This window comes from Mercenaria mercenaria, chromosome 6, assembly GCF_021730395.1.
Source record: "Mercenaria mercenaria strain notata chromosome 6, MADL_Memer_1, whole genome shotgun sequence".
NCBI lineage: Eukaryota > Metazoa > Mollusca > Bivalvia > Venerida > Veneridae > Mercenaria > Mercenaria mercenaria.
Window position 1 is genome coordinate 1769243 of NC_069366.1, and position 16802 is coordinate 1786044.

General features: G+C 36.7%; 1 protein-coding gene across 3 annotated transcripts; it reads right to left on the minus strand.

The window, feature by feature from the left end:
* Positions 1–3885: 3885 nt before the first annotated feature.
* On the minus strand, positions 3886–16543 carry LOC123549750 (solute carrier family 52, riboflavin transporter, member 3-B-like). Of its 3 annotated transcripts, none has more exons than XM_045338079.2 (3): positions 16435–16543; positions 10710–11964; positions 3886–10055 (listed from the first exon to the last, which is right to left on the minus strand). In XM_045338079.2, exons 2-3 carry the CDS (start codon positions 11868–11870, stop codon positions 9858–9860), a joined length of 1359 nt encoding a protein of 452 aa, XP_045194014.2. In that variant the 5' UTR covers positions 11871–11964; positions 16435–16543; the 3' UTR covers positions 3886–9857. The 3 variants fall into 3 exon arrangements, with proteins under 3 accessions (XP_045194014.2, XP_053400927.1, XP_045194017.2); XM_053544952.1 differs by lacking the exon at positions 16435–16543 and adding an exon at positions 15117–15430 and having other exon boundaries at positions 10710–11960; XM_045338082.2 differs by lacking the exon at positions 16435–16543 and adding an exon at positions 12579–12797.
* Between the last annotated feature and the right edge of the window lie 259 nt (positions 16544–16802).

The window sequence follows — 16802 nt, forward strand, 5'->3', positions numbered from 1 at the left end:
AGCTACCTGTGTGAAATTGGACCGTTGGGTTGACTGGCGATCCAATTGTTTTGCCTGCATTACAAGCTACAATGGTCCTAGAACAACAAGCACTGACCTACTTTCAAATATCAGTATGGTAGCTTCCCTTAAAAGTCGCTATTTCTCATCACGTAACTACCTGTGTGAAATTGGACTTTTGGGTCGACTTTGGCGACCCGGAGATTTTACCTGCATTTCTTGCTGCAGTTGTCCTGGAACACCAAGCTCTGGCACACTTTCAAATGTAAGTGCGAAAACGGCCAGGAACACTACCCTTAAAAATCGTCATTTCTGATCAGGTTGCTACCTTTGTGAAAATCGAATGTTGGGGAGACTTCGGCGACTCGAATTTTTTGCCTGCATTTCATGCTACGATGGTCCTAGAACACCAAACACTGGCCTACTTTCAAATATAAGTATGGAAGCGGCCAGGAACGCTACCCTTAACCATTTTACATCGGTGTGAAATTCGACTGTTGGGTCGACTTTGGCGACCCGAATTTTCTGCCTGTAGTTCATGCTACAATGGTCATCTCATCAGGTAGCTACTAGTGTGAAATTCGACTGTTGGGTCGGCTTCGGCGACCCGAATTTTTTGCCTGCATTTTCATGCTACAGTGGTTCTAGAATACCATACACTGACCTGCTTTCAAATATAAGTATGAAAGCAGCCAGGAACGCTACCCTTAACCATTTTACATCGGTGTGAAATTCGACTGTTGGGTCGACTTTGGCGACCCGAATTTTCTGCCTGTAGTTCATGCTACAATGGTAATCTCATCAGGTAGCTACTAGTGTGAAATTCGACTGTTGGGTCGGCTTCGGCGACCCGAATTTTTTGCCTGCATTTTCATGCTACAGTGGTTCTAGAATACCAAGCACTGACCTGCTTTCAAATATAAGTATGAAAGCAGCCAGGAACGCTACCTTTGAAAACCTCATTAGGTACACACCTGTGTGAAATTCGATTGTTTGTTCGAGTTTGGCGATCCATATTTTTTGCCTGCATTTCATGCTACAATGGTCCTAGAACACCAAGCACTGACACACTTTCAAATGTAAGTACGGAAACGAACAGGAATGCTATCCTTAAAAATCATCATTTCTCCAGTGCATAATTCAACTTTTGGGTAGACTTTCGCGACCCGGGTCTCAACAGGTAGCTACCGAATGCGACTTTCGGGTCGACATCAGCGGTCGGGATGTTTTGGCTGCATTTCATGCTAGGACGGTCATAGAACACCACGCACAGACCCACTTTCAAATATAAGTATGGTAACGGCTAGTAACGCTACTCTTAAAAATCGCCATTTCTCATCAGGTAGCTACCAGTGTGCAATCCGACTGTTGGGGGTATATAAAGTATGGAAGTGACAGTGGCTAGGAACGCCACCCTTAAAAATCGTCATTTCTCCTGTGTGAAATTCGACTTTTGGGTTGACGTTGGTGCCTGTATTTCGTGCTACAATGGTTTTAGAACACCAAGCACTGACGCACTTTCAAATACGAGTACGGAAACCGCCTAGAACGTTATCCTTAAAGATCGTCATTTCTCCACAACAACCTGTGAAATTCGACTTTTGAGGCGACTTTGACCACCAGGATTTTTGCCTGCATTCCAGGCTAGGCTGTTAATAAAACATCATAAAACATCAAGTACTGACCCAATTCCAAATATAAGTACGGAAACGGCCATGAACGCTACCTATAAAAAAAATGTCATTTCTCTACATGCTAGGATGGTCCTAGAAGACAAAGCACTGACACACTTTCAAATATAAGTACGGAAACGGCCAGAAACGCTACCCTTAAAAATCGTATTTCTGCAAAGGCAGCTACCTGTGCGACATTTGACTTTTGGCTTGACTTTGGCGACAGAGATTTTTTGCCTGGGTGAAATTCGACTTTTGGGTCGACTTTGGCGGCCCGGATTTTTCGCCTGCATTTCATGCAAATTAAGTTTTATCCGAAATTCAGTTGCAAATCAGATACCCATTCTCGCCAAGCAAACGTTAGACGTGACTTATACACACGTCATAACATATAGGCAACTGTTTCCTCGATGATTTTATTCAATAACATTCCATTCCATATGCAATATATTCCTTGATCTAAGTGCAAAAAGCTAAAATCCTGAACAAACGCTATAGATGAGTCATTTTCCGTTTCTTCGAGCGTTTACGTTATATAAACTTTTTGTGGTAATTGCAAATAAGGTATGCATATTAGTGACATGGTCTCACGTGCCTTTATAACAAAAAAAAGGAATAAATATGTCTTTTAGCAGTAATCCTCTAAGATAACATGGGGTCGTTTTTTGTGTGTGTGCGTGTGTGCGTGCGTGCGTGTGTGTGTGTTTTGTTTTGTTTTGTTTTTTTCATTAAAATGTAGCCCGATAAGCTTTATTTAGTCACTGACCTGATACAGCAAAATTTATCATACCCCTTGATTTTTGTCTTTATTTAGCAAGAAGGTAGAATAAAATGTATCATCGTCTGATGACCCTTCCATAAAATCAACATTTTTAATACCTGAAAGTGATTTTGAAAATATCTACATTTTGTACATGAAACTTCTAGATCAGCATTTCTCAAATATAGAAGTATCTGACACTGACACAATACAAAAAAGGGTCGACGAGGTTCGAAAAATCTGCATATACCCTTGTTTTGGTTACGGACCGCTGTGGGATTAGTGTTTTTCCACGCGCAAATATTTTTCATAGATAGCTCACGTGTCGTGCTCAAACCTAGATGTTTTAATCGTATGAAAGACCTTAAACCGGACTCTCCATTGGCAAAACCAAAAGGAAGTCCATGTGAACTCTTTTAGGCAGGGCGATCCCTAACCGTAAACCAATAAAATACGACTTTCCCATCCAAGATTAGCCTGTGTAGCCTACTTTCATTTTCAATGCTTCCGGTAAAAGCTGATGGTCGCCTAAAATCATTTTCTGTATTGTCAAAAACATACATTATGTATTACGAGATTGTATAAAAATGTACCCGGTGTCATAGGGATATAAAAGACAAGGCATCACTTTGAATAGTAAACAGATTGCAAAGCCAGACCTTTAGAGTCTTGCTGACGTTTATTATTGCTGGTTCTTTTGTAACTATTTCTTCATTTGGGCACCCCATGTGACCGACCCTCCGGGTGTTGTTTCATGCACGGGCGGGTGTCTGGAAAAAAATCAACGACCTCCCTAAGTCCAATGGATGGCTTCTTCACATGACATAATTATACACCCTAAGCAAGGTTTCGACCCCAGCTTAACCACTCAGTAGCTAAACCATATTTGGTAAGATTAGCATGGTGCTCATATATTTTATGATGTTATTTATCATTTCCTATGTGTAGTCATTTTACGATTTGTTAACATACACTTATAATCGTCAGTCAAAAAGCGCCCCAGCAGTTTCAAAATATATAAAAATCTTATCTTATAGAATACCTTGTACATGTGAATTTTGTTGTTTTTATTGTGTTATCATGTAAGTGGATGAGAAACTCATGAGGTTCATGTGCACTCTAATTTTAATTAAACCATCAATGCAAAAACTTTGCTAATGACATTTATACATTAAAACATAAAAAATATATCTTTATCACAGATCTGACCCAGTAGCGTGTTAAGCTGAGAGTTCTTGAAGAAACAGGATGGAATTAGTTGAATATATACAACAGATGGCATTGATTGCAGTAAACAAGGGAAGCACAACACATTTTGTAAGTCCTTGGGACTACAGAGCCTGCTGTGAATCTGCAACATTTTCATTGTATTGGCGTGTTGGGCGACCTTTGATTTTTTCAATTTTTTTCATTTTATGATAAGGTCATAAATTAATAAATATTTTATCACAATTAACGATTTTGATTTTATTACAATAAAGAAGCAATATCCCGTAATAGACCAAAGCATATTTTGTAAATTTCACATCTAAGTAAACACATAGTATACAACGATTTTCAAACCACCTGTTCAATCAAACATTAAATACATACCCAATTGATTTATAACACAAACTGAAACAAGAGGGCCATGAAGGCCCTGTATCGCTCACCTGACCTATTGACCTAAAGATCAACAAGATTAACATTCTGACCAAGTTTCATTAAGATATGATCATAAATGTGGCCTCTAAAGTGTTAACTAGCTATTCCTTTGATTTGACCCCGTGACCTAGTTTCTGACCCGACATGACCCAGATTCGAACTTGACCTAAAGATTATCAAGATTAACATTCTGACTAAGTTTCATGAAGATACAGTCATAAATGTGGCCTCTAGAGTGTTAACAAGCTTTTCCTTTGATATGACCTAGTGACCTAGTTTTTGACCCCATCTAACTCTGATTTAAACTTGATCTAAAGATCATCAAGATTTACATTCTGACCAAGTTTCATTAAGATATGGTCATAAATGTGGCCTCTACAGTGTTAACTAGCTTTTCCTTTGATTTGACCTGGTGACCTAGCTTTTGACCCGACATGACCCAGATTCAAATTTATCCTAACGATCATCAAGTTTAACATTCTGACTAAGTTTCGTGAAGATACAGTCATAAATATGGCCTCTAGAGTGTTAACAAGCTTTTCCTTTGATTTGACCTGGTGACCTAGTTTCTGAACCCACCTAACCCAGATTTAAACTTGAGCTATAGATCATCAATATTAACATTTTGACCAAGTTTCATTAAGATAAGGTCATAAATGTGGCCTCTACAGTGTAAACTAGCTTTTCCTTTGATTTGACCTGGTGACCTAGTTTTTTTATCCTACATGACCCAGATTCAAATTGGACCTTAAGATAATCAATATTAACATTCTGACCAAGTTTCATGAAGAAACAGTCATAAATGCGGCCTCTACAGTGTTAACAAGCTTTTCCTTTGATTTCACCTGGTGACCTAGTTTTTGACCCCAGATACCCAATATCGAATACGTCCAAGATTTTATTAAGGGTAACATTCTGACCAAGTTTCATTAAGATCGGGCCAAAAGTGTGACCTCTAGAGTGTTAACAAGCTTTTCCTTTGATTTGACCTGGTGACCTAGTTTTTGACCCCAGATGACCCAATATCAATCTCGTCCAAGATTTTATTGAGGGTAACATTCTGACCAAGTTTCATTAAGATTGGGCTAAAATTGTGACCTCTAGAGTGTTTACAAGCTTTTCCTTTGATTTGATCCGTGACCTAGTTTTTGACCCCAGATGACCCAATATCGAACTCGTCCAAGATTTTATTGAGGGTAACATTCTGACCAAGTTTCATAAAGATTGAGCCAAAATTGTGACTTCTAGAGTGTTAACAAGCTTTTCCTTTGATTTGACCTGGTGACCTAGTTTTTTACCCCAGATGACCCAATATCGAATTCGTCCAAGATTTTATTGAGGGTAACATTCTGACCAAGTTTCATTGATTGGGCCAAAAATGTGACCTCTAGAGTGTTAACAGTCAAATTGTTGACGACGGACGGACGGACGGACGACGACGGACGACGGACACAGGGCGATCACTAAAGCTGAAAAGAAAAAAACGTCATCTCGGAGCCAAAAAAACGGACAACTCTTTTTTAATGTCAATAGCAGTTATCTTCTCTTTGCGTTGAGATGACGTTTAGTACGAACAAATAACACAGATGTCTGGAGTACTACTTGCTCTCCTTGCGACATTGTAAAAACGAAAACCACATGGGAAAGACTGAGTATATAGATCTATTTGAAACATAACCTCAAACTTTTACACACAATGAGGTTATACAAAATGTATATCATTGCCAAAGCTTGAAACAAATAAAAGAAACAAGAGGGTCATGATGGCCCTAGATCGCTCACAGAGTTTCGGAGCTGAAATAGGCTAGAGTGTGCAACTCTGAAAGAGGACCACAGAAAGTTCTAGAGGCAGTAGAAGTTTACATGAATTAGTATGACAGATGACAAGCTATATGCTTCATGCCTCTTTAATATTGGGTGGGGAAAAACACCACTGAAGGAGGCAGTGGGTGTTTTTAAAGGTCTGTTTATAATGGTTATCTGCATTCAGTGGTTCATGAGAAGAAGTTGTTTAAAGTATTTCTATATATAACTCTAATGACCCCTTGGTGCCCCAATTTGAACAAAGTTGGAAGAGGACCTTACAATGAAGCTACAGACCAAGTGTGGTGAAGATCAATCAGGCCGTTCATGAAAAGTCGACTCCTAAAAGGGGTCAAGTGCCCCCATATGAACAAAGTGGAAAGCAGGCCGTACAGTGATGCAACGGACCAAGTTCTCGAAAGGTTGTCGAAAAATATTTCTGTTTTAAGCTATAGCCGCCCTTAAAAGGCACCAATCGCCTCCGTTTGAACTTTTGGGAAAGAACCTTGATGATGCTACAGACAATTTAGTGAAGATCCATCTGACAGTTCATGAGAAAAGTTAATTTAAAAGTATTTCCGTTTTAAGCTCTATGGGCCAATCGCTCCACTCTGAATAAATTGGGAGAATACCTAACGATCCTACAGACCAAGTCTGATGAAAAGCCATTATGCGGTTCATGAGAAGAAGTAACTTACAGGTATTTCTATTTTAAGCTCAACTGGCCCATAAAAGCGGCCAAACTCCCCAATTTTAACAAAATTGGGAGAGGTTCATATAATATGATGCTACAGATCAAGTTTGACGAAGATTAATCCAGCCGTTCATGAAAAGAGGTTATTTAATTAGAATTAGAAATTAAGAAGAGTCTTTGAAATATGTGTTAAGTAAATAGTGACCTATTCAATAACTAAAATCCCATAATCATAAACAAACTAAATGAAATTTTATCTCTATACATAATCGTTTTGTAAAATAAATTAAGTTATTGATAAATTGTCATAAATGAAATGGTTTGGGGCCAAAAAAATACCAGAAGATGTCATAATGCATTTAATAAATAAAATTGGAATAAATGGTTTTCCCAATTATATCAGTTGGGAGCAAGTACAATTCACTCTTTTAGTTCTTCTTTCTTCCTTGGGTTTAACGTCACACCGACACAATTGCATGCATAGGTCATATGGCGACTATCGAAGGAAGGTCCCATGTTCCTATTTCTTACAAAACCATATATGAAAAAGTGACCACGCCCTCTGGAAGCCATCAGAATAATTTTAGAAATCTTGACAGGGTCATCCATTAATTATTTGTGAGGTTATTTCAAAATCGGGTACGAAGTTTCTGACAAGAATATCTGAAAGTTCCCATTGTATAATGGGATACAATATATATAATAGCGGCCATGTTTTTTGATGAATCCAATGTATTTAAAGTTTGACCCAGTGGAAATTAGTATTTCAAAATCGGATTAAGTGATTGTTTGCGGAATTCTTTGAACAACTCGGAAAAGAACCTACCCGAAGAACTTAATCACCTTACACAAGACAGTTTCAAATGAGACGTTGTTTGTAGAAAATGGCTTCCATCCGAACAGAAAACGTACGTACAACAGATGGTGAGTGATCACAATAGCTCATCCCACGCACTTTGTTTGCCGGCAAGGAAAATATAACAATAGATATTACAACATACATAAGTGAAAGAAAACTATCGTAATCGGATGAGAAGATTAACAGAATTTAGACTAATTCATAGCATTCATATTCATACAAGTAAACAACTACATGTATACAAAATCTACTGTAAATCCAAAAACAAAGATTTCACGCAACTCAGTTTTCTATTAACATCTTTTATACATTAACATAATTATATATGGTCAGACCCAAGATCTCTTCATGTAAATAATTTAATGTAGATGGTAATTAGCCTTTACCAAAGCGCCGACGGATACATCTAAACACATTTAATTTGATATATTTACATTTGCTATATGTTTTGTATAGAAAGAAACTAGATGCGTGTCGATGGGACACTGGACCCCGCCATTCCTTTAACTGAACATCGTTTCATCACTCTTGGTGAAATATTTTCAAACATACATGCAACACAGACTATGCACTTCAAAAGTATTTTCACTACGTCAAGAACCATAACTCTAGTCTGGCTGAATGAAATCCCAAACAAAACACCAGATGCACAACACATGTTACATAACAATCCTCTTATGTTTTATGACTTTCGGTCAAATACTTTTACGACCATAACCCATATTTTTGATAAAGTCAGGGGTCATAACTCTGGTCTTGCAGAATGAAATCCGAAACAAATCTCAAGTGCACAAATTCACATGCTGGATAATACTCATACTTAAAAGCCTGTAATGTTTTACGACACTTAGGTAAATGTTTTTGAGATGCAGGCGACACAACTTTTATGCCCTTTTATGCATATTTCTGACAAATCAATGGCTATAACTTTGGTCTCCACGAGTGAAATCTCTAGGTGCACAACTTCACTTGCTGAATAATATTCCTATAATGTTTCATAACCCTTGGTCAACCGCTCTTTCGAATATATGCGGCACAAACTTTTAGACCCTTTTAGATATATATTCATTTTAATACGGCGCAGGGCCATAACTGTGTTGCGAATGAATCGTTATAAACACAAGCGCGATTCACGGACTCGCAAGAAGTCCTGGTGCAGTTTATACCCGTCTTAACGCTGAAAAATGCAAATAATTCTTAAACAAATCGATTTCCATATACGTTCTGGACCATTAAATGTATAAAGTGCAGTAAAATGACAAACGCCCCCGAGTTTCTGGAGAAAATATCTATAATCAACTAATGTTAGCCTGCTAGCTGCAACTGATTCTGCCTTTGCGACCAGTGAAGACCAAGATCATGGTCTGCAATGTTCGCTATTCAGTCAGTAAATTTTCAGTGAACACCCCTTTGAATGATAAATGGTATTGCCCACATTGAATGATGGACCAGTCCATTTCAGAAATTTAGCATGTTAAAGGTTAAAAACTAACTTGATTAGAGACAGGCTCATTATATGAACATGTAGAAAAATCTGTTATTGAGTAATACTAACAAAACAATTATTATAAAAGGCAGTCAATTTAGTCTTGGTGCAATAGTGCTTGACTGCACATTCTTTCCGAAAACAAGTCATTATTTTTTTTAAATAAATGAGATTCTCAAATACCAAAAGGATAATCCTGTCGCAAAACAGTTTATAATTCTGCATGATGCACATCAATGTTTAATCCAGAAATTAGGTCAATTATCAAAGGATAGAAAGACAAAAAAGAAAAAGTATCTTACATAAATAAAACATTATATAAACATTCAACCTAAGTTAATAAATGTTACAGATCTGTGATAGAGGAATGTAAATAAATATAATTATATTCTGATATGAAAAAATAAACATATTTATTTTCATCAAAACACGGCAGTATAAACATATTTGCGATTGTCGCCATACATGCACCGGGAAAGAGTGCTAAAATATTTGCTCCACTATTTTATATAAAATACATTTAAGAATCAAAATTATATAAAGGAACCGTATTACACTTAAATGATTATTCAATAGACGGGTCTACGTATTCAAAAATATTAGTCCGCGGTACGTGTAACCGCTCCTCTTGCCACATTTGACGTCCAGAACTACTATATCTGGAGCCTATACAGAGATTCATATACAATGTATTAATTACCATTTTATTGACTGCGACGGTAAACGCTTAACTACGTATACAGTATATCATCATGTTCAATTTTGATTAAGTCATTTGCAATTCTTTGATACCTAAAAATCTACTAAAGATCACGAGCATATGCCGTAAGTGAAAGTTTATACCTGTCTACGTTTTGCTTAAAATTTGTTCACCTCTTTGTACCAAAATTATGAAAATTAATCAATCACTAAAATGAACGTCTAGACTGATCTCACTATCAAGTACATGGGTATTTTTGTTGAAATAAGCTATTCACGTTCACGATGACAAACATAACAGCTGCTCCTACGGCCGATCCTAGTTGAGTTATAGCACCGCACCACAGCAAACCTTTCCTTCCTTCAAATCTGAAGAGTGTTGCTACAGAAACTTTAGTAAAGGTCAAGGTTAAGTAGACCGCCACATAGGCAATGACCTGAAAAAAAAAATGTCTTCCTGAAACCTATAACAGCTATGTTTTTGACTAAAGTCATACAAGGAATATAAAGGTATTGTAGAATCAGCTTTAACCTAAAAAGCAATCCAGTATCTACAGAGTTGAAAGTGATCTAATGTGCAAATTAACGTCAGAATCAGGTGACAGGCCACAATGGTAAAAGAATAATATATTTTATGCGTCGATATACAAAGAGTAACGTTACTGATTTGCAAAACAATCAGTAAAATCATTTGAAATATTTGAATAAACATCATCTCTCACAACATTACCGTATACATACGTAATTATCTACTGTAGACATTTGGTGTCTATGACTTATAAAATCAAATGTCATATTGATATAGCGACTTCCCAGGTTCCCAAGGTGATGAAAGACACCAGGTTCTCTTCTTGGCATTGTTTCATCACGACAAACATCTGTGTAGAACCACTAATCTGCCGAAAGCCAGCTGGATGGCATCCTTGTACAACAACATGCTACACCCCAAACGAGGTTTCGAACCCGCAACTGTGACGGACAAGTGGTTTGAAGTCAGCGACTTGGAGGCCCCTTGCAATATCTAGCGACACATCAAACCATAGCATTTCATTACGCAGAAGGTTCACTAACCCTAAAATTAAAACACTTACCACTAATATGCCACCAGCGCTGGATTCAACAAGCACCGGAGTTGGGCTGCCGGCGGCCAACACCATAATGTACGCAGAAACCAGAGTGCCGACAAGTGAGATCAATCCTATAACTCCGGCAGATCCGACGGGCAGGAAGAAGGCGATAAAACAAGCAACCGGATTGGCAATGTTTGACAACGTTACGGCAAGATGATAAGACTCAGTCCCGTATGGCAGGCACGCGTAGGACTGAACTGAAGGCAGAACTCCATTTGTCAAAGCATTCACCCATGCTATCAGAAACAGAAAATACAGATAGCCTGTGGTTGACATCTTCTTTGACGATATTCCTTCATTTTCAGACCTTTTGTTCCCTTGAAAGTCAATATTTTCATCGCCAGTTGTCTCGACAAATTTCTGAGTACTTGAAGCAGTGGAGTTAATGTCCATTTCGTACAAATTCTTCTTATTGTTGTTGACATGTTCGGTTTTACAGTAGTGCATATAGTTCAGCAATATAAATGCTATTCCACATGTAACCATCATGGCGAATACGAAAAGGAAAAAATCTTCCACCGGAAATTTTGATGGTAGATACACTGCTTGTATAGAATATTCGGTGACGTTGGATGTAGCGTTTACTGAACTTTTATTCTGACATTCGACCTGCCCGACACCTTGACCTAGAGCAACTAAGCTAGGTACAAGTCCACTAAATCCTTCTCCTATGTAGTATGAAGTCATATATCCAGGTTTGAATGTGTTCATAAATGGCAGGAAAACGACAGATGACGTACAGTCAACTAGTGACAAGAAAAACATGAGTATGAGCAAGGCCGTGCTGTGCTCCACGCCTCCGACCACCGACGTCTCCATCCAAAAAAACGCAAGGAGCAACGAGGCAGCAGACCCGACAAATACCATCAGTAGCACAACAGGTTTCTCGAAGGATGACTTTGGATTCAGAAAGCTCCAGATAGTGTACGCGATAGGTCCGACATTAGCAATCTGTATCACTACAGTCATGTATGAGGGCAGGTTCCAACCCTCGGGTAGCTGGTCCACAAGGATGGGCAACTCCACCCATATTCCATTGATAGCAATCCAGGATCCCATCCCGAATAAAACTATGATGATACATACTAAAAGCTTTACGTCTGAACAACATTTCATCTCCATCACTGTGCTGCGCTGTATACAACAAGTTCTTTCAATAGTTCTTGCCAGTTATATCAATTACCACGCGGACTAAAGTACATGAATAAGTGACTATCTGAAAGAAAGAAAGTCTTTTTAACTAGTGCATTTGTAGGCAAAACGTGGCAATTAAGTACATTACAGGCATGAATGTTATATGCCAATAGCACGTTGCAGAATGTACTTTTAGGAAACTAATTTATACAGACATAACACGACATAGAACTATTGCGTATTCTGGTAATGCAACATTAAAATACGGTAAAAATGCATGAATAAGCGGAAAATGTTTGTCAGATAATTTATAATAATGTATAAATGTGTGTCGTGTCCTTTCCCAAATATTATTTTGTTATGAATTATCAGAATAAACATAAATGAATACAACTGAAAGTTGTTTTCCAGAAAAAAAATATAATGATTTAGTATATTACATGTTTACGCAGTATAATGTAAAACAACTTATCCTAGATACCTTTAGATAACATTTACACTTGGAACATTTTAAAACAATTACTAACTGCATTGCTTTAAATCTCGTTAATACTTCAGATTGCAACGCACATGAATTGTTGGAGAGTTGTTTTGTTTTTTTCTTCTTCAGAAATAGAAATTAAGGCGTGAGAAAATATGAACAGCAAATTGAAATGAAAGGACAACCAGCTATTTTATAAATAACACCATAGTTACATTCATGTCATATGTTACGGACATCTTCATTGTTTATTGTTCCATGTTTAAATGCTAATCAATCGTCCTTCACCTCTGATTCATGTTGGGAAGTTGGCAGTTACTTGCGGAGTACAAGGGCCAAGTTGTTCGAACCTTTACCAGGCGATTACTAGTAAGCTAACGGTTGATTAACTTTTAAGGTTATTTTCAGCATTTCAAAAGACTCTGAAAAAAAACAACAAATGTATGAGGTAAGAATCTTGAACACTGAAAAATCTTTACAATAAAATCAAAACATCTACTAGTTTGTCCCACCAAGTCTAGTATTTTGAATAAAAATTTAACCGGAGGTTAGTTTAACAGCCGGTTAAAGTTTCGAACAACCGGGCGCAGGTTTGTACTGGTACAGAATCGAGGAACACTGGTTAGGTTAACTGCCCGCCGTTACATGAATAAAATACTACATTGAAAAACGGCGTTAAACCCAAAACAGACAAATTTCAATTGTCGCCATGTATATATCATGACATGTACAATGTATATGCATTACATGTGTCTTTAATATTAAAGGTTTAACATGTCTACTTTTGTTTAAAAATAAATTTTATCATTTATAGATAATATACGCTTTAAATTTATTTAAAAATCGTAATTTTGTTTTAAAAAATGAAAAACAATTTGCATCCTGTATTTCCATGATGAACACAAAAAAATTGTGCGTTTTAAACATGAAAAAGATAAGATATTCAAGTTCAGTTTTATTAACGTAACCGTTACGCTAATAAAACTGAACTTAAATACTGCCAGCGGCCAACCAACGTGCTTTTTTCGGTAGGCCTATCATAAACACGAGAAAAATAACTAAATTTATGTATTGTACCTAATATTTGCTTCTATCTTTAGTTAATCACTTGACGGATTTAAATATGACAAAAAGCGTCGAAGACAGTCAAACGAGTACTTTCCTCGATAAAATGCTTCTGTCAAGCATTCACAAAGTGTTAATAAGAAAAAGTATAAATATAACGTGATTTTACGCAAAAAAAAATCACGTAATTTGAGTAAGTCAATCTAATAATAAAACTATTTTACTATATATTAATAAAATACAAAACACTCGTACAAAAACTTGATATTGTACAAATGTACATAAACTATAGCTATTTACAACTGTTTTACTTCTGTTAAATCTTAAACCGTTGAATAAACAAGTTAGTCTCATTAATTAAACTCACTTTACGGCAACAAAGGCCACGCATACGGTTATGATTACAATTGTGTATTTACGTAAAAAAAACAGCTGAGCAGATCATGTGGTTGATTAAAGTGTCCAGAGTTCATAGTTTGTTTAATCAACTTTTCTGTGTCTTTGTGGCTTAACTAAAACTGCTTTTCATAAATATGAATAATTACATTTTATATGTCCGTTTATTTGGAAACGGTTTTCATCGTAGGTATTCGATATTGATATTAATGTCTATCCCATCCCAAGTTTGTTTGCCTGTGGAAGTATTTTAATTATACGAAACGCGTTGCAAACTTTAGTTGTCTTCTTTCTTTAACCATATATCATAAATATAAGACATTTTAGATGTATATTGAAAAACTGCATATTTCACCTTACCGATTTTGAACTATATATCCCGAGTATGACTGTATACAACTTCCAGAAATGTGATTTAAAAAAAAACGAACAGTAAGCGTGTATCTATATAATATTTACTTAAAAACTTCCTGTTTCGGAGAAAGAAAATAGTATTCCTTGTACAATATCAATATTACGTAGTATTAAAAATAACCAGGTTCCCCAAAAATCCCGACAGTGTGGCAAAATTCTTCATTAGAAAAGTTCTACTTTCACTTTCGGTTTGGGACATCGCAGTTATTATTAGATTTTTATAGTATAAGTTATATAGTCATCGGTACTACGTAGATTTGACACGTAGTCAAAAAAGTATGTTGGGATAAGATTATAATTATATAGCATATAATGGTTTAAATCCTAGACAAAAGTACCCCTTTCCCATGCAGGTAAACCTAAGAAAATACTTCCTACATATAGCCACAGGTGGCAGTAACGTACCTAGGATACAGTATGGGTCCATGAGCCATAAGCACTTACATTTACTACAATTATAATGTTTTCTTAGGAAAAAAATGACAATAAGCCATTTTGAAAAAAAATTTGCTCCTGTGACAATGAGCCATGAGAAAGGTGATCAAGAACAGTTTGACATGTGCATTGCTTCCAGGTCCGTATTTTTTTTCAAAACAATATTTCCTTATCAATGGTTGGCCGCCTTTTCGGCAAAAGATTAATCTTTCAGAAAAACCTTACTTCAAAACCCAGTTCCAAACCGTTTACGCATCACGAGCGAGCAACGGCATACGAAACGATAGTGATTTCTCCACCCGAATAAATCCCACACATTTTTCGCACCGAAGTCTCCCCCTATCAAGTACACCATGTCAGTTAAAAATAGCACTACAAGCAGTCAGAATAGGCTAAATGCAAACTAACAAGACTAAAAATAAGGTTCAATTCAACTTAATTACTTACCAGTTGTTATTTATTTGAATTTGGTAAATAATCCTCGTGAGCCATCGCTGCTTGTTTATATTCGGGTACTCTTTGGATTTTATCGCACGTTTGAAATATGTAAACTGTCTCCGTCAATGAAAACGTTCTTTACAACCACCGTCTTGTCAACGGTAATCATGGCAGGCGAAGGTAATTTCCGAAAGCGAAAATGTTAAATAGCGAATTTGTAAGTAACAAAGTAGGATTGAACCTAGTTTTCGGTCTTGTTAGTTTGTGTTTAGTCTGTTATGAACGGTTATAACGTTATTTTAGACTCGCACTGTGTGCTTGATGTGTTCTAGGGGGGAGACTTCGGTGCGAAAAATGTGTGGGATTTATTCGGGTGGAGAAATCATTATCGTTTCGTATGCCGTTGCTCGCTCGTGATGCGTAAACAGTTTGGAACTAGGTTTTGAAGTAAGGTTTTTCTGAAAGGTTAATCTTTTGCCGAAAAGGCGGCCAACCATTGATAAGGAAATATTGTTTTGAAAAAAAATACGGACCTGGAAGCAATGCACATGTCAAACTGTTCTTGATCACCTTTCTCATATGGCTCATTGTCACAGGAGCAAATTTTTTTTTCATTTTTTTCCTAAGAAAACATTATAATTGTAGTAAATTTAGGTGCATATGGCTCATGGATCCATCCTGTATCCTAGGTACGTTACTGCCACCTGTGCTTAGGATAATACTCAACGTTTCACAAGGAGTCACATTAAAAGGGGTTCTAGCTAACATAACTTAACTGACGTTTTTTTGTTTGTTTTTTTTCATTTTCAGATGGCCGCGTCTATTAAGATCCGTAACAGCATATAAACATAATTATGTGAGACTGAAATGGCTACGTTAAGTGGTAAAAACTAATCAGTTTTTGTGTAATGGTTTTCTCTCTCATTTATTTACCTTTGTAGGCCTAACTACTTATTTGGCTTATAGTCATACAACGTCCACTAAAGCTTCTTCGACTGCCTATCCTGTCAATTCCAATGTTTCCTTACATTGGGAGGATAAGCAGTGCACGTAACTGTACTTATTCATGTTATTGCATCATTGAAAGTTAAACAGGACACTTAAACATGTTAAACTTATTTGGCTTATAGTCATACAACGTCCACTAAAGCTTCTTCGACTGCCTATCCTGTCAATTCCAATGTTTCCTTACATTGGGAGGATAAGCAGTGCACGTAACTGTACTTATTCATGTTATTGCATCATTGAAAGTTAAACAGGACACTTAAACATGTTAAATGAAAATAGAGGACTATTAATGTAACAGAAGCTCATTTTTCTTACCTGTCTACAATCCGCTTTAAAACAAAAAGTGACGACAGTCCGTCAGAATATTATTTTACTCAGATAACTTACTTATTTATTGAATATTGTCCAATTGACCTGAAGGTTATAAACACGTGTTACGTAAAATCCTGCACCTATCTGAACTCTTTCCGACAGTTTCAGCTATTGCATTTCAGAATTCAGCTTCGATACTGCTGTTTCAGTTGATCTTGTCTTAATTTATGAACACAGCAATTTCACTCTGTTGGGCTAACACCTTTTCAAGAACATTTTCCATAGGATCTTATATCAGGGTACTTGTTTACATGAACACCGAATGCGGTGAATAAATAACTTTCGTCAGGATTAAATTAGCAGTATTCGCA

What these genes read in the sequence shown, in the direction of transcription:
- LOC123549750 (XM_045338079.2), bottom strand. Translation starts at nt 11,870, where the DNA reads ATGGAGATGAAATGTTGTTCAGACGTAAAGCTTTTAGTATGTATCATC. An exon ending in GCGCTGGTGGCATATTAGTG is followed by an intron (nt 10,056 to 10,709) that starts GTAAGTGTTTTA and finishes TTTTTTTTTCAG; the next exon opens with GTCATTGCCTATGTGGCGGT.